At 42.4% G+C, this 26,686-nt stretch overlaps 1 protein-coding gene across 2 annotated transcripts in view; it reads right to left on the bottom strand.

Moving 5' to 3' along the window:
* Positions 1-6,007: 6,007 nt before the first annotated feature.
* ecpas (Ecm29 proteasome adaptor and scaffold) overlaps positions 6,008-26,686 on the bottom strand; it is a 114,879-nt gene continuing 94,200 nt past the window's right edge. Inside the window, exons 42-49 of one of the 2 annotated variants that reach the window (XM_068030640.1) lie at positions 17,872-18,083; positions 16,815-16,858; positions 16,424-16,616; positions 11,534-11,666; positions 9,744-9,849; positions 9,534-9,622; positions 9,374-9,445; positions 6,008-8,394 (exon numbers count right to left, since the gene is read on the bottom strand). In XM_068030640.1, the coding sequence (XP_067886741.1) occupies positions 8,255-8,394; positions 9,374-9,445; positions 9,534-9,622; positions 9,744-9,849; positions 11,534-11,666; positions 16,424-16,616; positions 16,815-16,858; positions 17,872-18,083 (989 nt within the window). In that variant the 3' untranslated portion in view covers positions 6,008-8,254. Of the gene's footprint in view, positions 8,395-9,373; positions 9,446-9,533; positions 9,623-9,743; positions 9,850-11,533; positions 11,667-16,423; positions 16,617-16,814; positions 16,859-17,871; positions 18,084-21,613; positions 21,725-26,686 lie in introns of those variants that run through there. The other variant, XM_068030641.1, reaches the window with a different exon arrangement.

The raw sequence follows: 26,686 nt of genomic DNA, 5'->3' as shown, positions 1-26,686 counted from the left end.
GGTTCACAATGGAAATGCTTAAGAGACTGGACATTGAGCTTCAGAGGGAGAGATTAGGATGAGTGACCAAAAGCTTGGTTGAAAAGGTGGGTTTTGAGAAGCATTATGAAGGTGGAAAGAGAGGTTTTGGGAGGGATTTAGAGAGAGCAGAGCCAAGGCTCAAGATTCTACCACCAGGTGTAGGACAAAAGCCAGGAGAATGCACAAAAGCCCAGAGTTTCTAAGCTTGTGGGAGAGGATATAAGGAGGAGGTTGCAGAGATAGGGCCGAATGAGGCACTGGCAGTAAGTTACTGCTGGTGTTAATGTATCAATCAGAAAGTGTAGCCAATTCACTCCTTGTTCCATGAGGGGTAGGTCACCTTCTAATAATTCACCCAAATGACTAGTATCCTTGCCCGAATCCTGACAGTAAGTATTGGCATCTCATCACAGCCTGATGCTGTCCTCAGCCAGCACACACACAGTTCCAGCCATTCTGGTTGATGGCAAGCAGTTAGAAAATGGGATAATTCTTCCCCTTCCTTACTAAAGGGCATGAAGAGCAACTATAGCACCCTTAACCTGGCAGAGATCAGGTCTCAGCACAGACTAACCTTCCGCATCTATAAATAGCTCAGCTACACATAGTAACAGTTGACCATTCAGCCCCTCGAGCCTGATCTGCCCTTCAATTAGATCATAGCTGATCTATAAATTAACTCCATCTACCTGCCTTTGTTCTGTCACCTTTGCCCTAACAAAAATCTATCACAGTTGTGAAATTTTCAATTGACTCACGAGAGTATGAGATTTCCACTACCCTCTGTGTGAAGACGTTCTTCCTAACATCATCCCTGAGCAGCCTAGCTCTAATACATGGTAGATTAACTAGCAGTGAGAGGAATCTTCAGATATGAAATTAAATTGGTTTGTTTGGGTGCGTAATGAAAATGCCATGATGGAGGCAGTTGAACAAGCTGAGTATCGGATTACATGGTTCCAAGTCTTCTGTTCCTTATTTGAATGGAGTTTCCGTTTCACATACAATTGAATAATCAATTTAATGGGAGAAAACCTGGAAATGTCATATTTAAGCTTTTTGCTAATGAGTTTTCGGAGTTGCATACTACATTAGCATGTTGATAGCATCAACTGATTATTTTTTGGCAGCGCTTTACAGGATTATGTTGCTTGTGTGAGCAAGTCAGTCACCTTACGTATTAGCCACATTTATCATCGGTTTGAGAAGGGCTGACTTTAAAACCACACAGTTACAACACATTTAATTTCTTTATTATTTTCACAAAGATAAGGTACTTGTTTCAAATGGGTCAAATGTCATTTTTGTCCATTGCATAGAAAATCACAGAGTAATAATCTGCAGAAAGTGTCTGTAGGAATACAGGATGATTAGTTGGAATCAACGAAAATAGCCGTATATCCTTTCAACATTGCTCTGTGCTGTATGATGGGGGTTAAGCCTAAAAAGCTATTTGGCGGGGAGAAGGAGCAGGTCCAACAGAATTTGAAGGGTCAGTTTTCTGAATAGTGCTTCTGGTTAGGACCCTAGCCCTCTGGCTGTGAATATTAGGGCTGTTCAAATTAAGAAGGAATTCGATTAGGGTTAATATAGGGAAGTGTTTTCAATAAGGAATTCAGGAGAAACCTCTTTACCCAGGGAGTGATTAGAAGGTGAAACATGCCATCACATAGAGCAGTTGAGGCAAACAGCATAGATGCATTTATGGGGAAGCTGGATAAACACATGAGGAAGAAAGGAATAGAAAGATGCTTTGATAGGGTTGGATGAAGACAGCTGAAAGGAGGTTCGTGTGGAGCATAAATACTGGCAGAAACCAGATGGGCTGTAATAGAGCCTCACCCGCCTCCAGACAGGATTTTCAGGCTCAACTGATCCAGCCAATAGAACTAACTTCCGCTTTTAATTTAAAAGTCAATAATGGCTATTGAAAAAAATGCTATGACTGTTCAGAACATTGTGAAATTGGAAGAGATTTTTTTCCTTGTAAGACAATGCAAGCAGCGCATTGGTTGCATGCACGTGGTGGGGTGGGGTTAGGGGAAATGAAAGGATGCACTGATGTAGGCACTATGAGAAACTAAATTTAAAGTGTCATAGTGGTCATCTTCAGAAGATTGTGGGTTCAAGACCCACTCCAGATACTTGAGAACAAAATATAGGCTGAGACAGTGCAGTTAAGAGGGAGTACTGCACTGTCAGAGGTGATGTCTTTTGGATGAGATGTTAAACTGAAGCCACATCTGCCCTCGAGGTGAACGTAAAAAAAAAGAATTATACTATTTTGAAGAGTAGGGGGAGTTTTCTCCGGTGTATTTATCCCTCAACCAACATCATTAAGAAACAAGGTCATTATTACATTACTCTTTGTGGGAGCTTGCTGTGTGCAAATTGGTTGCCGTGTTTCCTACATTACAACAGTGATTACACTTCAACAGTACTTGACTGAAAAGATATTTGGGAGGTTGCAAAAGACGCTATGAATCCAAGCACTTTCTTTCCTCTACCTCCAAATTTGGACAAATGTTCAATCACTTAAATAGAAGTGTGCGAATCAGTAAACTTTTTTTTCTTGTTCTGAACTATACATTTTTCTTGGTTATTTTAGGTTTGGGCTACTTATTTGCAAATTGGTTTGTCATTTCCTTAAATAATTAACATAAAATATAGTTAAATGCAAAAACAGGCATGATCATCAGTGACAAGGAATGGTTTCCTGTAGCTAACAGAGCTGAAATAAAATGGCCACAGACCTGCACGATTCCTCCATAGAGAGGAAGGAAGGAAAATACAATTAACAGAATTTAAGTCTAGATGCAAACAGATAAAGAACTGAAAGATAGTGGCTGAATTTTAATGGATGGAGTAAGGGAAAGTGGTACAGGTTGTTTGAAGAAGTAAAATTCCCTCATTTGCATCATTCACCATACTAACAGATGAAGTATAACTAAGATTTAAATCATAGTTTACAATTAAAATTTTACCTGCAAAAATATGCCTTAGAAATAAGTTCAAATTACTGCAACTCTGGTCTCCTTCCAGTAAATACCCAATTGAAAGTTACCACTGAATTTGCTTCCACCACACTTTGTCAGTACATTCTATCACACACATCGGAGGTAACTCTGAAGAGTTATGAAAAAAGCTGTCATTGTCTTTAAAAATGAACCTTTATTTTTAAAAATTGAACAATGGTCCAAAATGGCCACTGAAGAAAAAGGGATTCAAACAGTCTGACAAAGACACAGGACAAATCTTCATAGCCAAAAGGCGTTAATGAAACCCATTTCACACCTATCCTAAAAACATTCCATAATTGTATGTCTTTTTCTAAAACAAAGTAACTGTGAAATAGCCATGTCCCAGACCATTGTGTGATCACCATGGGTAAGAAACCAAAACCTAACAGGAGGTGAGAGGTGACAGTTTACCTTTTAAAAAAGACAGCCAGAAACAGAGAGAGAGAGACTGACCCAGAAAGTGAAGCGATTTGTAACTGCTGGCATTCCAGAAAGCACATGCCCTGCTGGAAAAAATCCGACATCTACATCATACAGCTGAGAGCTATGAGTGATCCACCATCTTCAACAGAACCTTCAATCAAGAGAGAAATCTACAATCATCACAGGCCTGCAACCCTCTATAACTCGAGACTCAAGAGAATTCAACATGTTTATCGTAACCCTTCTCCCCCCACTAAAACCCACCTTTTTTCCCTTCACTGTTTCTTCTTGGGTGTATGCGTGAGCGAATGCAGTTGCAACAGTTTTGGAATAAGCTGTATTGATCAATAATCAATTGACTTTGTTTTTAAAAACCTACAAGAAAACCTGTCGCTGTCTATTTATTTGAAAAATAATACACAAAGAGGCTAAACTCATAATACAAATACACAAAAAAAAACTTGCTGTGGTCAGGTGTGGAGTTGAACAGCAGGAACCACACAGCTGAGTCAGTAGTGGTGCGACAGAATCACTTTTGGTGATGGACATTGAAGTTCCCCACCTAGAGTACATTCATGGGGTCCTCAATGTTGAGGACTTTCAGGGCAACTCCCTCCTGACTGTATACCACCATGCCGCCTGGTGGGTCTGTCCTGCCGGTGGGACAGGACATACCTAGGGATGGTGACGTCAAGGGCATTGTGTTTAAGGTATGATTCCGTGAGTATGACTATGTCAGGTTGTTGCTTGACTAGTCCGAGGGACAGTTCTCCCAATTTTTGCACAAGCCAACAGATTTTAGTAAGGACAACTTTGCAGGGTCAACAGGGCTGGGTTTGCCCTTGACAACGGAGTAGCTTGCTAGGCCATTTCAGAGGGCAGTTAAGAGTCAACCACAATGCTGTGGGTCTGGAGTTGCATGAGACTAGACCAGGTAAGGATGGCAGATTTCCTTCCCTAAAGGACATTAGTGATCCAGATAGGTTTTTACAACAATCTATGATAGTTTCATCGCACCATTGCTGAGACTAACTTTCAATTCCAGATTTGCATTAATTAACTGAATTTAAATTCCACCTGCTGCCATTTGAACCAGTGTCCCTCGGGCAGTGCCTCTGGATTGCTAGTTCAGTGACATTACCACGACACCACCATCTCCCCCGGAGGTAATGACCTGAAACTTATTGCCCTCAGAAGTGCTGAAAGTGGAGACAATCAATGACTTCAAAAGGGAATTGAATGGCCACTTGAAGGAAATAGACTTGCAGGGCTACAGACTGACTGAATAGCTCCATGGAGAGCCAGCATGGATTTGATGGGCTGAATAGCCTCCCTGTGCCATAAATAAATAATTGGCTGTAGTTTACCCCCTTTATCCTCCAACTGCAGTCCTTACTTAGAGATATACTCACTGACGGCCACCTTAGAAGTAGAAGACGATATTGAAATTTACACTCGATGCAATTTCTCAAATAGATCTGCTCAGAAAATTCCTTCAGAGGTCAATCTTTAGTGAAACCAGGAGACAAAAGTTAATTCCAACATAATACCACACTTTTAGTCTGGTCCAATGCCATCAAATGCCGCACCCTGCAGGTTGCAGACCTCCACGCAGTCTTGTGGTGAACGTGTCCGACTGCATTTCAGCCATAAGAATTCCAACCCTGTGCATGATCTTCGCTCTTGGGCCATCAACTCTTTTGCTGCTGTTGCTACACATTCAGGCTTTGTGCTGTTTTAGTGTTTTTTTTATTGGGGAAGGGGAAAAAGAATGGGAGAGTTTAAAAGCATCCCATCTAAAACTAGCGGTCTGCACACAATTATTGGCATATCATGCCTGCAGGCTGAGTTTTTATTTTAACTCCAGTTAAAATAGTATGTGTCCAGTCAGTGACAGCATAATCATTTACAGAAAAACGCAGTCACCTGTCTTGGCAAGTGAAGATTCAAAAGGCAGAAAATTAGTCGTACAACAGCGCAAGAGCATTTATTGATTTTGGCAATGTTAAAGTGCCTGTATTCATTTCCCCTTGCCCATAAGCAATGTCTCACGGAAGACCCGAGCATAATTTTGTTACATGTCATGCAAGAGCAATTCATATGCACATTCTTTCAAGGGGCCCACAAGAATTCTCAAATAATCCTTAAACCCCCAGCTCTAAATCATGTATACTGACTCAATGAATTTGATCCAGCTGATGTTTATGAACCCCTCTTATGGGCCAGAAAATACATTACAACTGTGCCAAATTAAGCATATGCTACAGGTGCTATGTCATAAGGCCAAAGATCACAGGAATTGCAAATCCTACTGACACCTTTAGCTTCAGAATTCATTTTGAACTGGAACTGGAGGCTGGAGTTGCTAACTCTGACCTGAGTAAATTTACTTGCACCACTGACACAAATCAATTCAAAATTAATTTTAAATTTGTGCGCTGTAATGAGGATTTTTTTTTTAAACTGAAGTCTTTTTGTTTTGTGTGCTTGCCAATTCCAGTCCCAGTTTCTGTCCTGCACAAAAATGATGTCGAGAACGTGTGTTGACAGAACAAAAGCAGATTTAATTTTCAATACAAAGCCTTAGCCAGTGAATGGTGGCAGCAGCAAGTAAATGCCCACACAGGGCAAGGTAACAGTGTTCAAAGTTATTAAAATAGTGCAATCGTTCTTTATAGAAAACTTGAGGAAGGCCACATTCTACCTGGCTGTGGCTGGCACCACACGTTCACAACAATATTTCTCTTCTGATCATGTGAGGCACACATTCTGCTTTCACATTAAGTTTAGCTCAGAACCATCAAGAATTCTAAAACACAGAGCATCTTAAGTGACATTTAAGTCAGTAAACAAATTGCCACGTACTGACTGTACTATACAACATTAAGGACAACCCAATATCAATTACAAGTCTATACTCTGATAGAGCTACAGGAATAACCATACTTTGAACAACGATTACCTTTTATTTATTGATTTTTAAAGGTTTTAACGCCCCATTGCAGATCCCTCACCATCACACATTAGCTCTGACATGAGACACAATTCAAGCAGCCGGACAATTTTTCCCTTTTCTGTATGATGCTCCATTGAAATTTCTTAACCAAGACCTAACTAAAATCAACTAGGCAACTGACAGGAATGGATATTAAACCCTCGAGCTTCTGAGACAAGAAGGGAGTGTTTTACCACTTGACAAAAATGTTAATACATCTGAAATATTTGGAAAGGCAAGGCAATGTCCAATTGTTATTTTTCTATCATTTCTCTTAATTCCCGTAAAAGTGCACATGACCTACAGAAACATTCAATACATTTTACAATTTAAATAAAACTTAGTTATGGGAATGCGGAGGATGATTATTCAACACATTCCTCTGATCTACCTTTAGCACATTTAAACAGGAGCCTTGCGCAGTGAAAGGTGAACATTGCCATTCTTCATTACTCGGTGCTGATGAAAAATTATCTAGAATATCAGATGGGATCCTTCCAGGCTGTTTTACATAAGATTGAAGTTAAAAGAAAAAGCTCAAAACTGTGGTTATAGTTTGAAAGATTAATTTACAGTGTTTTAATTTTTTATGGCATGTAACTAAAAACATTTGACAGGGGCAGCTTAAGAATCCAGTACGTAATCTAAATAGTACATACAAACTCCAATTCAATTTAACTGATCTGAAGAATTAATTGGCAAATTTGTGACATAAATGGAGTAAAGCTGAGCTTTAAGGATATATGTGATCTTGATAATCAGCTTATGGGTCTGTAGAAATCACTGCTTTTGATACAGTTACAAGCACAGCAAAATGCTTCACACTCTGTAAATAGTTAGTCCCTGACTCGAGTGTGAAGTATATGGTGAATGCAGAATAATTCCTAGGTGACACCACTCCCATTTCACAAGTAAACGGCAGAATGGGAGGATCCAACATGGCAGTAATGGCTGCATAGTCAAAAATAATGCATTCCTTAATATGTTTTCCAGTGTTCAAATTATGCAGAAACACAACTCAATAAAAGCTTTTTGAATGAAATGCAGGCATGAGTGCTAATCCTTTAGTCAGCTGAACAGGAACAGAATACTGGCAACACCAACAAATGCTGGATTTACCACTAAGTTAATGTCTGAATTGCATGTCAGAATGTGCATTATTTGAACATGACCGCCAGGAGAAATATTCAACTTTTAACCCAATTAACACATTAGAAATGCCATTTCAATGGCAGTATACAATGACATATAAAATGGAGGCACGATGCACCTTTGACAGCAATGTGCTAGATGGTTTAGATTTTAACATAATTTACATGTCTTCATGTTGTTTATTAGCCTAACATTTAACTTTATTAGACCTGGTACCAACCAAACTGAACTATTTTCAACAAGTTTTTCAGGTACATCTTACCCCTATTCTGAACCATTGCTTGACACATGTATTAACTAAACGTCCCACGACTGTTATTCTCACCAGCTTCTGTAATTTCCTGCTTCACTAGAAGACCACAAGGTGCAGAGATATAATTTGCATCTTGTGCAGATACGAAATTCTGCAAAATGTGATGGAACCGAATGCACACACAAACCCACATCTGAAAAGGGAATTCACCGCCCTCACACCTCTTCTAAGCAGCAGGTACAGCACTGGTCTTATACTCAAAACAGACCAACCTGACAACATGAGAAGCAACATTTTAGATTTTATATACCCAAACAGGATAGCCAGATTTTGGGATGTCAAGTCTTAAGCTGAAGTTGTTTCGCTGCAGAACATAGGGTCTTGGCATGATTATGGGTGATTTGCAAGGTGTTTCTTCAGGTCTGAGGCCTTGTCTTTCAGTTCTGGCCTTTTGTCTGATTCCATGCTGGTTAGGGACTGAAGAATTATGACCTTTTTCTCAGACGTCAAAGTTGTCCACTGATTTGTCTCTGGAAAAATAATCAGATTTTAAACAAACTATAACTGAATATATGACCTACAAGAGTGACAGATACTGGCATTAAAGAAAAAATTGAGAGTATTCAGGGAATGGCAATGCCAGTACTGGACGGGTGAGGGTCCCCACGTGTACTTAAAAGAGTTTAAAGCATCCTTAGCTCATTTTGGCTGTGGCAAGTGGCAGAACACTAAAAGCAAGGCAGAGAAAGAAGAGGGGGGACATTTTTAGCCAGATTTCAGTGGGCAGGGATGGGAATTGTATCCAGAGCTCCAACGATAGATTCCAACAATCTAATGGACATTTTGTGAGCTTGCTAGCTTTGCATTAGTTGGCTGCTCAACAGTGACATTCCTGATTAATTCAGGACCTCACAAGTTGGGATCCCTGATCTCACGAATAGCAAGGAATTCCTTCTGGGATCACAGTCCCATCCTGTGAAAGGGATGAGAAAAATTATTGAAAAAGTCTTTGGAAAAAGGACATCTTGGATTGGTCTGTCAAATGTGGATAAATTTAAATGCCTTTTGTTTTTAAAGATTAAAAAGCTATCACTTATGAAGGAAAAGATGCTGAACCAGAATGCATGTTTTAAAAAATTTAAATGCTAAAAATTTTCCAGTGCAGAACCAATGTTCCCTTTAAAATGTTGTTGTTGTGCAAGGCCACTTTATTCAATGCATGGTACCTTTAATTATTTTGCACACACACAGTATTTAACACGGAACAAGGCCTGCGAGATACCTTCCAGGCTGCTCCACAACCGTACATGCGTACATATTACAGGAACAGTGTGGAGAACCCTCCGCAGATTCTTCTAGAAATGTGTGCACTATTAAGTGTGTTCCAGAAGGGGTGTAGCAGCATTTGGAAGAAGCGGGTACGAATTTAAATTTGCTGCCGACGCCTGTCTCAGATAAATAGCTGAAGATAGTCTTGAAGTGTTGTACAAATAACTTTTAATTGCTTACCATCCAGTTTTTTAAATAGAAGTTCCAATATTGATAAAGCTTCTGCCCGTACTGACGAGTAGCTCTTGTTTTCTTAAAAAAAAAGGAACATTTAAACCTGAAAGATTTTATTCAACTTTTGCTTGAACCATGCAAGTTCTCTACTTTTATGTTAACTCACCCAATGGAAATGTGAGTGCTGAGCAAGTATCTTTCAGGATTTCAGTTAATGCACTTGCATCTTTGTTGTCTTGCCTTAGAAGCAATAAGCTGCGGGAACAATTGCTTTGTTACTGAATTTTTTTTTGAAGCAGTTTGTTCATGGGGTTCTTAAAAAAAAAATTAAAATTAATAACTGCACATGCTCAGAACAGAGCATCTTTTTTTTTACCCTTGGAAGTAGGAGTTCATGGCTTGGAGCACTCCGAGTTGAACTCTCCACGTACTCAACTTTAGTCTTTCACACATTAAATGACACATTTCTAAACGGTACTGAGCTGCAGAAAAGACAAAGACATTTCCATTATTACATCACCAAAACAGGGATGACAACCAAAATAAATCTGGTATGGTTTACCAATAAAACAAGCCAGAGGAAAAGAAGCGTTCTAGTCACTATAATTAGAATGGACTGTAAATCTACAGTACCCCACAATGAGCTGCATGTGAAAAAAAAATTGTCAGTTTTTTTTTAAAATGGGCTAAAACTATTGATTTCCCATGGCACTGCATACGGAGGTCAAGACCAAGTATAATCTTTAGGCGATGTGAAGCTAGATGATGGAGATTACTGGACTAGTGTTTAGATTCTATTTTAAAGGCATATAATCAGCCCTGTTTCTTTTCTGAGTGTCTCCTGACAGCGCAGAGCAATCACTGATGTCTTCAGTGCATCTGAAATGTTTGCCAGCTTGAATCTGCATATGTGCGCTGACGTCACCACGCAATGACGTCACAGGTAATGACGTCCGAGTGTTGCCTCACCCCTCCACGGCTGCAATCGAGTCGCTGCCTCCATTCCCCTAACAGTACCCGCTCACTCCTGGCCTTGCCACCACCCCCCCCCCCCACCCCCACCTCAGCCACTCGCTCCCGGCCTCGCCGTTCCCCACCCACCCGCCACGTCGCGCCCACCCCCCCCCCCCACCTTGGCTGCTCGCTCCCAGCCTTGCCACTTCCCCCCGCTCGGCCAATTGCTCTCCGCCTCGCCACTTTAGCCGCTCGCTCGCTGCTTCCCCCCTTGACCGATCGCTTCCTGCCGCACTGCCCGGAGCAGCCGAGGGGTGATGGGGCGACTTGGGGAGTGGTGGTGCGGGGAGTGATTGGCTAAGGGGAAGCAGCGGCGAGGCAGGGAGTGAGGGGTGAGCAGACGGGCGCAAAAAGGAGCGGCAAAGAGAAGCGTAATGGCAGGAGGGAGAGGGATACTGTTGGGGGTGGGATGGAGTCGGCAATCCACAGCCATTGATGGGGGGGTTTGGGTTTAATTCGTTTTTTGTTACAAATTGAGCAGCGCTATCTTTATTACTGGCATCTGTGGACAGTCTTTATTACTGACATCACAGACGGTGACCTTTCAGTTGATGAGGCTGCATTTGCACATGTGCCAGTACTGCGCCATCTAATGGTTGCACAGTCAGCAAACACAGCCTTTTTTTTTACATAAATACTGCGTTTTATTTTATGTTTAAATGGCATGCGTTGCAGGCATTTGGAAAGCAAAGAAGGACCATTGGTTGGAGGGTAGGACATTCTTCACAGTACAGGCTACAAACCAATGTGCCACAGGACTACCACTGGCCGCACGGTGTAATTACAGTATGACAAGTTTACATTGGAAATTTCCACATTAATGTGGACATGGGAATTTTTAATAGTAACAATGAAGGTAAAAGCGTGACAAAAATTGTAGGCAGCAAGTGTACACAGACTAAGATTTTTATTATGTTGTAGATAACTTCAATTATATGTTCTTTTTGAATATGACTATTGTCATTCACCATACAGGCTCAACGAACACAAAACTGAAAACAGTAAATGCCCTCTTCGCAGCTGTCCAATACGGTTGAGGTGCAATCAATTTGCTTATTCAGAATACTTGAAGATTTTTTAGAATACAGGTGAAGATTGAGTGAATTAACATTTTATGAAAGGAGCATTTTGAGGTTAATTGTCAAGTCCTACCTTGTGTTTCTGGAGTGCTGGGCCATGCCTTCCCAAGAGTTTCAAAAGCACAAAGCAGATATTCCATCCGTAGCGCTTTCTCTTTCTCCTCATCTTCATGATCCTCTTCTGTGGAGGATCCGGCCACTGTACTCTGATAAGAAAAGTGGAAAATTCCTCATTCAATTATCTTTTCCAAAGACCTTTCTATTGCAATTTATAACTTCAATTTGCAGTTGCTATAAACCCAACCCAAACCCCATAGAAAAGTTATAAATAAAAACAAAGTGCTAGAAATACTCAGGTCAGGCAGCACCTGGAGAGAGAGAGAAGCAGAGTTAATGTTTCAGGACCGTGGTCTTTCATCAGAACTGGCAAAGGTTAGAAAAGAATTTCTTTTCTTTTGGGCCTCCTTATCTCGAGAGACAATGGATACGCGCCTGGAGGTGGTCAGTGGTTTGTGAAGCAGCGCCTGGAGTGGCTATAAAGGCCAATTCTGGAGTGACAGGCTCTTCCACAGGTGCTGCAGAGAAATTTGTTTGTTGGGGCTGTTGCACAGTTGGCTCTCCCCTTGCGCCTCTGTCTTTTTTCCTGCCAACTACTAAGTCTCTTCGACTCGCCACAATTTAGCCCTGTCTTTATGGCTGCCCGCCAGCTCTGGCGAATGCTGGCAACTGACTCCCACGACTTGTGATCAATGTCACACGATTTCATATCGCGTTTGCAGACGTCTTTATAACGGAGACATGGACGGCCGGTGGGTCTGATACCAGTGGCGAGCTCGCTGTACAATGTGTCTTTGGGGATCCTGCCATCTTCCATGCGGCTCACATGGCCAAGCCATCTCAAGCGCCGAAGAATTAGGTAAGTGAAAGGGGGGTATGGGTTTAGTGCGGAAGAGATCAAAAGGGAAGGTATGTGATAGGGCAGAGGGCAGAAGAGATTAAATAACAAAGCTGTCCTGGGACCAAGGCAAAAAGCGTGTTAATGCTTGTGGTGAAAGACAGATTGGATGACCGCTTTGCGGAGCATCTCCGCTTAGTCTGAATGCATGACCCTGAGCTTCCGGTTCCTTGCCATTTCAACACACACCCTCTGCTCTCTTGCCCATATTTCTGTCCTTGGCCTGCTGCAGTGTTCTAATGAACAATGACGCAAGCTGGAGGAGCAACACCTGATCTTTAGATTAGGCACTCTACAGCCTTGCAAACTCAACCTTGAGTTCAACAATTTCAGAGCATGACTAGCATTTAAAAAAATATTTTTCTATTTTTTATTTATTTTGTTTTAACCATGTGCCTGTTTTTCATGTAGACAGAGCTGCTCATTATTCTGCCATTAACACTCTCTCTGGACTAATGCTTTGTTGGTACACTGATGACTGTATCGATGCCGCTTCCTGCTCTCGCCCCAAACTGGTAAACTTCATCAACTTTGCTTCCAATTTCCACCCTTCTCTCTCCTTTAAATGATCCATCTCCGACACTTTCCTCCCCTTCCTTGACTTCTCTGTTTTCATCTCTGGGGACAGGCTGTCGACTAATATTCATTATACGTCCACCGGCTCTCATGGCTACCTTGATTACACATCCTCACACCCTGTTTCCTGTAAGGACTCCATCCCATTCTCCCAGTTTCTCAGTCTCCGATGCATCTGTTCTGATGTAACCTTCCACAACAGCGTTTCTTCCTTTTTCCTCAACCGAGGACTCCCCCCCACGGTGGTTGACAGGGCCCTCAACCGTGTCGACCTATTTCTCACACTTGTGCCCTCACCCCTTCCCCAAACTCCCAGAACCGGGTCAGGGTTCCCCTTGTCTTCACTTTCTACCCCACCAGCCTCCACATCTAAAGGATCATCCTCCGCCATTTCCACCACCTCCAGCATGATGTCACCACCAAACACATCTTCCCTTCCCCTCCCGTCAGCATTCCGAATGGATCATTGCCTCCGCGATACCCTGGTCCACTCCTCCATCACCCCCGACAGCTCGTCCCCGTCCCACAGCACCTTCCCATGCAATGACAGGAGATGTAAAACCTGCCCTTTTACCTCCTCTCTCCTCACCATCCAAGGCCCCAAACACTCCTTCCAGGTGAAATGGCGATTTACGTACTTCCTTCAATTTAGTATACTGTATTCGCTACTCACAATGCAGTCACCTCTACATTGGGGAGACCAAACGCAGATTGGATGACTGCTTTGCGGAGCACCTCCGCTTAGTGTGAATGCATGACCCTGAGCTTCCGGTTCCTTGCCATTTCAACACACACCCTCTGCTCTTTTGCCCACATTTCTGTCCTTGGCCTGCTGCAGTGTTCTAATGAACAATGACGCAAGCTGGAGGAGCAACACCTGATCTTTAGATTAGGCACTCTACAGCCTTGCCAACTCAACCTGGAGTTCAACCATTTCAGAGCATGACTAGCATTTTTAAAAATATTTTTCTATTTTTTATTTTATTTTATGTTTTAACCATGTGCCTGTTTTTCATGTGGACAGAGCTGCTCATTATTCTGCCATTAACACTCTCTCTGGACTAATGCTTTGTCTTTCAGCACAAGTATTAACATGCTCTTTGCCTTTTGTCCCATGACAGCTTTGTTATTTAATCTCTACTACCCTCTGCCCCATCACACACCTTCTCTTTTGTTCTCTTCCTCACCAACCACCACCCTGCCCCTTCACTTACTTAAAACCTAATTCTTTTCTAACATTTGCCAGTTCTGTTGAAAGGTCACAGACCTGAAATGTTAACTCTGCTTCTCTCTCCACAGATGCTGCCTGACCTGCTTATGACCTGTTGAGTATTTCCAGCACTTTGTTTTTGTTTCAGATTTCCAGCATCTGCAGTATTTTGCTTTTATCCCATAGAAAAGTTAACCTTCCAAAACTATTAAAAATATATCTTGAGAAAACACTGCAATCTAATTTTGTTGTCCTCACTTTACACTTCAAGTCACAGAGACACCTGTAAAGTAATCATACACATAATGGCCTGGTGTCTGCTGAAGGTTTAGGGCAGTGAAAACTGTACGGGCTTTATTGGAAGAAGTAGGTTTAACAGCCCAAACAGCTGTTTTTCACTCCATATTTGTTTTCAAAAAAGTTAATTCCCCAATTTTCTCCCTTCTCTGCTCTTAGGAGAATAACACAGGTTTTTCCCCTCACAGCAAAGAAGGTTAATAAGAGATTTGAGCGAGGTGCTCAAAATCATGAATGGTTTTGAAAGAGTAAGTGAAGAGAAAGCATTGCCTGTGCCTGTCAGTAACCAGAGGACACAGATTTAGGGTGTCTGGCAAAAGAAACAGAGGCAACATGTGGAAAACACTTTTTTGTTTAAATGGAATGCTGTTGCAATCTGGAATGCACTGCCTAAAAGGGCGGTGGAAACAGATTCAATAATAATTTTCAAAGGAGAATTGGATAAACACTTGAAAGGAAAAAAAAATTCCAGGGCTCTGGGGAAAGAGCTGGGCACTGGGATTAATCGGATAGCTCTACCAAAGAGCTGGCACAGACACGATGTGCCCAATGGCATCCTTCTGTGCTGTATTATTCTGCGATTCTCTGAAGGAGGCGATATACGTTCTCTACCAATCTGTCCAATTTGCTGTTTTGCTGAGTCCATTTCTTGTCATAGGACCAGAAGACTCTCAAGCTTGTTTCAATGGTTGACTTATACTTCAACTCTGTACTCAATGTTCACAAAGACCTTTTCCAGCAGGAACCCTGGTTGGCCTTTTCCTTCCTAGGTCAGAGGACCTAGGGCCAATTGCACTGCTGTTACTGTTGCTCTGGACGAGACCAGCTAACTCAACATAGAGCAAGAATCTTCTGGTCTGCATGCCTTGATCAAATGCTGTCGTTTCCAACCAAATGAGCCATTGCAGAAGGGATTCCGAACTTTACTTTTGAACCCAAATTAGGGCTTCTCCAATGGCTCAGTGAGTTTAATCTAGTGAGTAGCTGAGCAATACAGAGCAGTAAAGTCCCAAATTTGATTAAGGGACTATGCTGAACCACTATTTGGGAAGGGAACATTGAGCAGGTTTTCCATTTCAGATGCTATTCAGTGGTTCCTGCTGAAAGTGCACATGGACTTCAAAGTGACAACTAGATCAAGATTGGCTGCAATGCTCCCTTGTGGTCAAACAGCCTGCCACAACTTGCCACAGATTGACTATCCCAGAAAGGAGTCATGACTTTAGAAAGTGAGTGAGAGGAGAGAAAATTGGTGAGAACCCTTTGATACAGAATGAGCTATCTGATGCCCAGGAGTAATAGAAAGCTCTCCCAGCCAAAGCAGTGGCACTTCAGTCCTGAATGGACTTGGAACTCCAAATAGATCTATGGGCTCTTTACAGAAGAGAGGATGTTTGACAGGAAGGAAAAAACAGAAGTTATGAGAATGCTTTTGTGGTCAAAGCTAGTGAGGCATAGTACGCTAATGGCTGGAGAACCAAGGTTGGAACCAAAGCAAAGAGGTTATAACTATTCATGAAGAACTAAAGAAACAAGTTTTTCACTTGGAGAGCACTGAGAAAGGAAGAGGCAGAGGTTCAGCAAAAGCAGAAAGGTTGTGAGTACTGAATGAGTACGATATTAAAGAAGTTGACAAAAGAGGCAATGAAATATATTGGACAGTTGGGGCATGGCTGCTTTCACTAACCAAAATATATTTAAAACTTTGGGACAATATTTCTCAATTTCATACCATTTTGGGAATGACACAGGGTCAAAAAAAAATACTCCTACCCGGTGGCTAGTGACTGACAAAGTAGTATTTCAGAAATAAACTCAAGTTCTGAAACCACTAAAATACAGTAACTTCAAAATATTTTCACCACTACAACTGGTTGTCATTCTATCACCAGATTTGTGCGCTTCTACTTGTGTAATTAAATTACCTTTTTAATAACAGGAAATAGAATATCCACCATATCCTTGAAACGATCTTCTTTTGTGGCTTGCAATATGTTGGCAGTGCACTTTAAAGCAAGCATCTTGTACCGGAGATTTTCCTTGTGACACTCTTTTAACATGACCTGAATGATGGCGTCAATACTGGGCTGGTCAGGCACTGTCTTTTGCAACTCCGCACTGGGTACAAAATTCAAAAGATAAAGCAGAATGCCACGATGGTGACAGACAAGATCCTTTATTGAATAGAAATGGTCTTAGCCGATTGCAAATGACATTATCTTCCATGATTCTTAATGTGGCTGATTACTGATTTACTTACTAGAATAACACGCGAATGACTTAAATCATAATGCTGTGCTCCTGATTAATGTTTACCTGCATGCAGCCACCACACTATCAACAGCTTTCAGCAGTTCCTCCTGAAAGAAAAGAAAGTTGTCACTATATAGATTTCTGCCCCCTTTGCCTCCCCACACCAATAATGCTTACTTGAACAAAGACAGCTCTCTCAGTGACTCTACCCTTATGGTTGAGAAGATCGGACTCTAGATGAGGAAGGCTATTTGGCCCATCATGATCCATTCATCCTAAAGTCCTCTCACTGTCGCATCCAATTGTTGAAATGATTCCAGGTGTTTTGCCTCCACTACTACTCCACACTAGTAGTTTATTCTATATCTTTGTCTATTCCTCACTTCCCAATATCAGTCCTAGAACTACCTTATACTTAAGATAAACTTGTTTCCTCTAGTTGTACACCTAAATTAAAATAAATATCGGGTTTACATGTTCCATTCCCTTAACAATCTTATATTCTTCTAAGAACTCCTCACTGCCTCCTTTTTAGTTTAAAAAACCCAAGTATCTCCAGTCTTTGCTAATAATTAGAGGTTCAGCCTTGTCGCGCTTCCGTACACTGCTCCTCGCACTTGAATGCCTCCCTTATTTCTTGTTGACCAGAACTGGACACAGTACCTAAGGTGGGATCTGAATCATGCCCCACTTAGCTTTGATCATTACCTCCTTTGACTTTGGAGCTTTAAATCTGTGCAGTAAACCCTCACTGCTATGCATAACCACGAAAGCAATTAAAGGGGACGTTTATTTTAACAGCAGATTATTGGTGGCACTCCCCACTCATGGATGGAAAATTCTACAGCCAACATCCATTTGCATAGTGCCTCTAAGCATTAACCTGAAACTACAAAACAGAGCTGGAGGTGAAACAGATTGGAATGAGAAATTGGTATGTGCCAAATTTGCTAGATGAAGAGAGGATATTATAAACATGATTATATTGATTAAAGGAAACAACTGGCAACATATACTTACTAAAATCTTTACCAAGTTTCCCCACAAAGTTTCATTTTTAAAAAAAAATGTCCAACAGTTGAGTTATCTGTGTAAAGCAACATTAAACGTGACATTCTACCTTTCCCGTCCATGTTCGACCAGATATTCCTTGTAAAAGTGCATTCAATATCAGTCCTAAGTGTGGTGGAACCAAAGAGCCCGCCTGTTGTTTGGCAATGGATGCCATAGCAGCAGCCCCTTGCGCTTTCATCTTCCATGATTGGGACTGCAGCGCCTTTTGTGTAACAGCAATCAATTCTTGCATGTACAGTCGAATTCCACCAAAACTGCCTGCAACAGAAGCACAACTATTAACTCGTCAGTGCAAGCTACAAATAGAAAAACTGGATGTCTTAAAAGACCCACCCAAGTGTAATTTCATACGTTCAAAATTTAGTTCATCGACTGTAAAACTGGGGTGTATAGTGTACTATGTGAGGAGTAGTCCCTTTGTACCCTTGTCAGCCACACATCCATGACACCACAGGTGTGGACAAGGGCCACAGGTCTCTCACTGCTGTGCAACCCTTATTTATGCCTCCAAGAAGCTGGTAGTGCATACTAGCAGGCACACCCTGGGACCTCGCCTTGCTGGCATGTTAGACTAAGTGAGGGGAAACAGCAACTTCAAAAGATGCGGTACAAGGGATGTCATCCTTTTCAAGTGCATGAAGCCTGGACTGCAGCTGAGGCAGAAGAACTCACTACTCAGTCAATCGCTCAGAAGGCACAAGAGCAACATGTGAGACACATCTAGGCAGTCATTACATACAAACATACAGACGAATTAGGAGCAGGAGTAGACCACTCAGTCCTTCGAGCCTGCTCTGCCATTCAATAAGTTCATGGCTGAACTGATGACTCCACATTTCCACCTACCCCCGATAACCTTCCACCCCCTTATCAAGAATCTATCTACCTCTGCCTTAAAAATATTCAAAGACTCTGCTTCCACTGCCTTTTGAGGAAGAGAATTCCAAAGACTCTCAATCCTCTGAGAAATAATTTCTCCTCATCTTGTCTTAAATGGGCAGCCCCTTATTTTTAAACAGTGATCCCTAGTTCTATATTCTCCCACAAGGGGAAACATCATTTCCACATCCACCCTGTCAAGACCCCTCAGGATCTTATATGTTTCAATCAAGTCACCTCTTATTCTTCTAAATTCCAGCGGATACAAGCCTAGCCTGTCCAATCTTTCCTCGTAAGACAACCCACCCATTCCAGGTATTAGTGTAGTAAACCTTCTCTGTACTGTCTCCAAGACAATTACATCCTTCCTTAATTAAGGAGACCAGTACTGTACACTTATGGACAAATGGCCAGTCATCTTGCAAGAGTCAGGGTACTCACCAAGTATTCACCCATAGTTAGCCATGGAATCTAATTTAAACAATAATAGTAGGCAGACCCTGGGCCCCCTGCAGAGATGTCTGCTGTAAAGAGGAACAGGAAGAAGGGGACTTGCTAGGAAGTAGGAAGAGCCAGGTGAATGATGAGGGCAGCCCAAATTCAGAAGAAAAGCTACCCTTTGGGTCTGAGAGTAGCATCATCAGGTAAGAACTCTTGAAAATAGGACCATGGAATGTGAGGACACTCTACCAGATAGGTAAAATGGACAAATGCATGAAAGAGATGCTAAGACTCAACACTGACATTTTAGGATTGGCAGACATGCAAATCTGGGAAAACAGACAATGGAAAGCAGGTGATGATCTTCTCAGGTGGTAGGAAAATAAGAATGGAGTTGGAATAATGATGACAAAGAAGGTAGCAAGAACCATGCTGGGATATTGGCCAATATCAGCGAGAGTGATTATGGCAAAATTTAAAGAGAAACCAATGAACATTGTGTGCTTACAACTGTATGGGCCCACGCAGGATCACAGTGATTTTTTAAATTCATTTGTGGGATATGGGTGTCACTGGCTAGGCCAGCATTTATTGTCCATCCCTAACTGCCCTTGAGAAGGTGGTGGTGAGTCGCCTTCTTGAACCACTACAGTCCTTGGGTGTAGGTACACCAACAGTGCTGCTGGGAAGGGAGTGCCAAGATTTTGACCCAGCAACAGTGAAAGAATGGCGATATTGTTCCAAGTCAGGATGATGTGTGGCTTGGAGGGGAACTTACAAGTGGTGGCGTTCCCATGCATCTGCTAGTTCTTCTAGGTGATACAGGCCGCGGATTTGGAAGGTGCTGTCGAAGGAGCCTTAGCGAGTTGCTGCAATGCATCTTGTAGATGGTACACACTGCTGCCACTGTGCATCGGTGGTGAAGGGAGTGAATGTTGAAGGTGGTGGATAGGATGCCAATTGGGGTGCTTTGCCCTGGATGGTGTCGAACTTCTTGAGTGTTGCTGAAGCTGCACCCATCCAGGCAAGTGGAGAGCATTCCATCACACTCCTGACTTGTGCCTTGTAGATGGTGGACAGGCACTGGGGAGTCAGGAGGTGAGTTACTTGCCACAGAATTCCCAGCCTCTGACCTGCTCTTGTAGTCACAGTATTTAGGTAGCTGGTTCAGTTCAGTTTCTGGTCAATGGTAACCCTCAGGATGTTGATGAAGAAGTGGAAGTATTCTGAGATGCAAAAAGCATTGAAGCATGCGAAGAGTGGAGACATCTTGATAGTCATGGGTGATTTGAATGCAAAAGTTGTCGGAGAGAGGCATGGAAATGTGGTAGGGGCTTATGTACTAGGAACGAAGAACAGCAGAGGTGAATGCCTGATACAGCTCTGTGAGGAAAACTACTTGGTCATCTTGAACACACTTTTCAAACAATGCCCAAGATGACTGTACACCTGGAGGTGTCCAGGAGATGGTCACAGAAATCAAACAGATTTTCTGATGATCAATGAAAGATAGACGAACAGCATCAAGAATGCCTTCACTTACCCAGGTGCAGATATCAGTTCAGAACACTGCCTGCTTGTAATGAAGATGAAGATCAGGCTGAAAATCCCAAAAAGGAATCCCATGAAAGATCAACCCACCTTAGACAGACTGAGAGGATGATGTGACGAAGATGTATGCTGTGGTGGTTACTATCAAGTATGAAGCTTTACTTCAGGAAGGGACAGTGCAAGATTTTAGTGAGGAGGAAACAACAGAAAGACATTGGGAAAGGTTGAAACAGAGCATGAAATACACAGTAACTTAGACAGTCCCTAAGAGAGGAGGAAACATCAAGAGTGGATGACTGATAAAATACTGGATATGTTGGAGAAAAGGAGACAGAATAAGAATAAAGAAAAATATGACAAAAAAGAAAGGCAGATAAGAAAAGCATGTAGGGCAGGCAAGGAAAAGTGGAATGAAGACCGTTGCAAGGATACAGAAGAACTGGAGAAAAGGCATAATATGAGAGCATTGCATGAGAAAGTTAAAGCACTGACAAGCAAGAAGAAAATAGCCACAAATAGTGTCTGCATAAGGAGCAAGGAAGGCGAACTTCTCTTCACAAAAGGGTAGAGAAGTGATGGGTGGAGTGCATTAGTGAGCTGTATGACGATGAAGACAGAAGTGAAGTGGTACCACCAAAGAGAAGGACCAGAGATAACAGAGGCAGAAGTCAGTGCAGCAATCAAAACGATGAAAGCAAAGGAAGCACCTGGAATCAACGATATACCAATAGAATGCCTGAAAGCCCTGAATGACGTTGGCATTGGGAAACTGACAGACCTCTGCAACAAAATTTACAGAACAGGATTCATACCTGTGAATCTAATGCAGTCAGTGTTTATTAAGCTCCCAAAGAAACCAAACGACCTAGAGTAGGGTTGTCCAACATAAGCCCACGGGCCAGAATCGGGCCCGCCAAAGGTTTCCATCTGGCCCGTGGATAGAAACTGTAGCTGGACCATTCCTCATCCTCACCACGGTCTGTAACTGGAGATGAAAAATTTCCCTTTGTCTTCTCCTTGCAGACAGGCTTTAAAAAAAGTCACAAGTCAGTTTCACAGCTGGCAGGTGCTGGGAGCAGGAACAGCAGTTTCTGAACTTCGGACAGATTTGGGGTTTTCTGGCGGGCTTTTAAAAAAGTCGGAACCATCTACCCGGATTACTCTGCATCGCTACAAGTGTGCAGGCAGACATTGATTACTTGCGGAAGCAAAAAATGCCAGGTATCTCACTAAATCAGTGTCCAACATAGTGAAGAGAAATTAAGTCAATAAATTAATCTTCTCATTTAAAGCTTCTTCACAAAAAGTACATTTGTTGTTTTGATTAACAGTAAGATAAATTTTCCTGTTATCTTTCCAAAATTGCATCATTGGCCCCCTATCTAAGACAAAAATTGTAATGTGGCCCCCCTCCCCCCCCCATGCAAAAAGGTTGGATAACCCTGCCCTAAAGTATTTAGAGCACATGCCAGAGCCATGTGATGAAAATAATTTTAATAATCATTTTGGAAAGAAATGACCAATCTATAGAAGCAGAGATAGATGACAGTGAGTCAGGATTCAGACCAAAGAAAGGAACAAGAGAGGGCATCTTTAACTTGAGAGTAGTGATGGAAAGATATCTGGAAGTACAAAAACCAGTCTATGTACGCTTTATAGACTGTGAGAAGGCATTTGAAAGAGTCTACCGCAGGAAAGTAATGGAGTGCTTAACTCAATTAGAAATTGACAGAAATGATAAAACGATAATTCAGAATCTATATTGGAAGCAATCAGTGGTGATGAGACTTGATAGTGGCTTGTCAGACAGTTTCCCAATCAAAAGAGGAGTGCGTCAGTGACGTGTTATGTCCCCAAAACTGTTCAACCTGTACACTGAAACTATCTTCAGAGACATGGAAGATTTACCAGGTTGCAGTATCGATGGGTTGAACATTAACAACTTGAGATATACAGATGACACTGCATTGATTGCAGAGTCAGAAGAGGCCCAACAGGAAATTGTGAACAAAGTGAATGTAAGGAGTGTGGAACATGGATTAAGAATGAATGTGAAGAAAACCAAGACAATGGTGATAAGCAGAGACCTAGCTCCAGAACTGAAAACTGAAATAAATGGACAAGTCAGGGAACAAGTGAGAAGGTTTACATACTTTGGGCAGGTTATCACAGATGCTGGGAGATCTGACTGTGAGATACAAAGGAGAATTGAGATAGCCAAGACCAGCTTTGTCAGAATGAAGAGCTTGTTAACATCAAGGAAACTGACGCTGAATCTTAGGAAAAGAATGCTAAGATGCTACATTTTGTCATCCGTGTTATATATCTCGGAGACATGGACAATAAACAAACTATTGATAGGTTGAATGCATTCGAGATATGCATATATTGGAGGATGTTCCGCATATTCTATACAGACAGAAAGGCTAATGAGGAAGTGCTGGAAATGGCTGGAGAATACATCAAAGAAAGATACAATACTTCGATCACACCATTAGAGCAGAAGGTAGACAGGGACAATTACTGGAAGGAAAGATTGCCGGAAAACATAGGAGAGGGAAGCAGAGAAGAAAACTGATGACAGATAAAATTGACTGGATGCAGCTGACCTATGTGGAATATGTAAGGACAGCACAGGAGTAGATCCATGGCACTCAGCCTTCTGGGAAGGTGGTGACACCAAACGAATGAACTGAAAATCAGTTTCAGTTTTTGGCAATCAACTGCAGATATACTTGCAGGTGATCATTTCTGTAAAGATATCAACACACAAGTTGTAAGTATATTTCTGGTTGTCTATTGTCTGCCACGACTCTGGCTGGTGTCCTAACTAAAGAAAAAACATGTGCACACACGACATTGTAAATCTGTTTAAAAATCCTCAGTGATGGCGGAGCCCAGCACTAGAGTACAAAAGACAAGATTGAAGCCTTTGCAACTATCTTCAACCGGAAGTGTCATGTGGATGATTCATCATGGCTTCCTCCTGAGATGCCACCAACACAGATACCAGTCTTCAGCTAATGCAATTCACTCCACATATCAAGAAATGGCTGAGCGCAATGGATACAGCAAAGGCTATGGGCCCCGGCAACATCTCAGTTGTCGTGGTGAAGATTTGTGCTCCAGAACTAACCGCATCCCTAGTCAAGCTGCTCCAGTACAGCTAAACCACTGTCATCTATTTGACAAAGTGGAACATTGGCCAGATATGTCCTGTCAACAAAAAGCAGGACAAAGCCAATCAGACAAATTACTATCCCATCAGTCTACTCTCAATCATCAGCAAAGAAATGGAAGGTGTCATTGACAGAACTATCATGCGGCACTTACTCAGCAATAACCTGCTCACCGATACTCAGTTTGCATTCCGCCAGGACGACTCAGCTCCAGACCTCATTACAGCTTTGGTCCAAACACAGACAAAAGAGCTGAATTTCAGAGGTGACGTGAGAGCGACTGCTCTAGACATCAAGGCAGCATTTGTCCAAGTGTGACATCAAGGAGCCCCAGTAGAATTGAAATCTGTGGGAATCAGAGGAAAAACTCTCCACTGATTGGGGTCATACCTAGCATAAAGGAAGATCGCTGTGATTGTTGGAGGCCAATTATCTCAGCCCACCATCTTCAGCTGCTTCATCAATGATCTTCCCTCCAGCATAAGGTCAGAAATAGGGATGTTCTTTGATGATTGCGGTGTTCAGTACCATTCATAACCTCTCAGATAATGAAGCAGTCCATGCCCACATGCACCAAGACCTGGATAACATTCAGGCTTGAACTGATAATGTGGCAAGTAACATTTGCACCACACATGTCAGGCAATGACAATCTCCAACAAGGGAGAGTTATTACCATTATTGAATCTCCCACCATCAATGTCTGGGGAGGTCACGATGGACCAGAAACTTAACTGCACCAGCCACATAAATACTGTGACTACAGGTGGTCAGATGCTGGGAATTCTGTGGCAAGCGACTCATCTCCTGACTCGCCAAGAACTTTCCACATCGACATGGCACAAGTCAGGAGGGTGATGGAATACTCTTCATTTGCTTGGATGAATCAGCTCCAACACTAGAGAAGCTTGACATCGTCCAGGACAAAGTAGCCCGCTTGACTGGCACCTCATCCACCACTTTTAAAATCACTACCTCCACCACGGATGCACCATGACTGCAATGTGTATCATCTACAAGATGCACTGCAGCAACTCACCAAGGCTTCTTTGACAGTACCTCCCAAACCCACGACTTCTACAACTTAGAAGAACAAGGACAGCAGAAGCATAGGAACACCACTACCTGCAAGTTCCCCTCTAAGTCACAGAACATCCTGACATGGAAATATATTGCTGTCCCTTCACTGTTGTTGGGACAAAATCCTGGAACTCCCTACCTAACAGCACTGTGGGTGTACGGACATCAAATGGACTGCCACGGTTCAAGAAGGCAGCTCACCAAGATCTTCTCAAGGGTAACCAGGGATGGACAATAAATGTTGGTCTCAGCAATGCCCACATCTCATGGACGAACAGAAGAATAGTATTCGATCCATGTCCTGACATTTGGCCTGTTTGTGCCCGATTCTGGAGTAAGCCTCCCTATTCCAGAATTCCTTCACTCCCTCCCATCTGGGCTGGGAGGGAGAGAGAGAGGGATAGAATGACCAGGGCGAGGAAGAGAAAGAATGACAGAGACAGAGAGACAGAGACAGAATTTTTTAAAAATTCATTCATGGGATGTGGGTGTCACTAGCTAGGTCAGCATTTATTGCCCATCCCTGATTGCCCTTGAGAAGGTGGTGGTGAGCTGCCTTCTTGAACCGCTGTGAGGTAGGTACACCCACAGTGCTGTTAGGAAGGGAGTTCCAGGATTTTGACCCAGCAACAGTGAAGGAACAGCGATATAGTTCCAAGTCAGGATGGCGTGTGACTTGGAGGGGAACCTGCAGGTGATGGTGTTCCCATGCATTTGCTGCCCTTGTCCTTCTAGTTGGTAGAGGCTGCGGGTTTGGAAGGTGCTGTCTAAGGAGCCTTGGTGCGTTGCTGCAGTGCATCTTGTAGATGTTACACGCTGCTGCCACTGTGTGTCGGTGGTGGAGGGAATGAATGTTTGTGGACGAGGTGTCAATCAAGCGGGCTGCTTTGTCCTGGATGGTGTCGAGCAGGCAAGTGGAGAGTATTCCATCACACTCTTGACTTGTAGATGGTAAATAGGCTTTGGGGAGTCAGGAGGTGAGTTACCCGCCGCAGGATTCCTAGCCTCTGACCTGCTCTTGTAGCCACAGTATTGATATGGCTACTCCAGTTCAGTTTCTGGTCAATGGTAGCCCCTAGGATGTTGACAGTGGGGGATTCAGTGATGGTAATTCCATTGAATGTCAAGGGGAGATGGTTAGATTCTCTCTTGGTGGAGATGGTCATTGCATTCAGGATCATGATCAGGAAAAGTATACAAGAGTGAGAAAACTACAGAAGTGAGCACAGGTGAAAGGAGTGATTTGCAGAGAGACAAAAGACAAACTGCATCAAAGAAGAAAAAATGAACTGGAGAATTGGGAGAAGTAGATAGACAATTTTTTAAAATGTTGATTTTTCTGTAAGCAATATCATGGAAGATCAGGTAATAATCTAACTTGTGGTTTCAGACATTGAGCAAACCCTGATTAATTCTTACACTCGCAGTTTGAAGTCCCACAGTCTGCATACTTCCTGCTCATTAACTCCCGAACATCAACTGCTCTCCTTTTAGTGAGATTCCTTTTGGATTTAAGAATTTTTTAAAATTGTGACAAATATTTTTGTTGCTCAGGCCAATTTATAAATTGTGACTTCCAGCACAGTGAATTCAGAACAAAAATAAATGTAAGAATTCAATTCACACATAAGATCAGAACTGTTGGAAGTGTGAAAGCAGCAACAGTTATGAATATCCTGTAACACTAAGGAAAATTAAATCAGCGTTCTGGAGGGAGGACACCACTCTTGC

This window comes from Heterodontus francisci, chromosome 4 (assembly GCF_036365525.1).
Source record: "Heterodontus francisci isolate sHetFra1 chromosome 4, sHetFra1.hap1, whole genome shotgun sequence".
Taxonomy (NCBI): domain Eukaryota; kingdom Metazoa; phylum Chordata; class Chondrichthyes; order Heterodontiformes; family Heterodontidae; genus Heterodontus; species Heterodontus francisci.
Note: the sequence above shows the minus strand (reverse complement) of the source record. Positions and strands in the feature narration are given on the sequence as shown.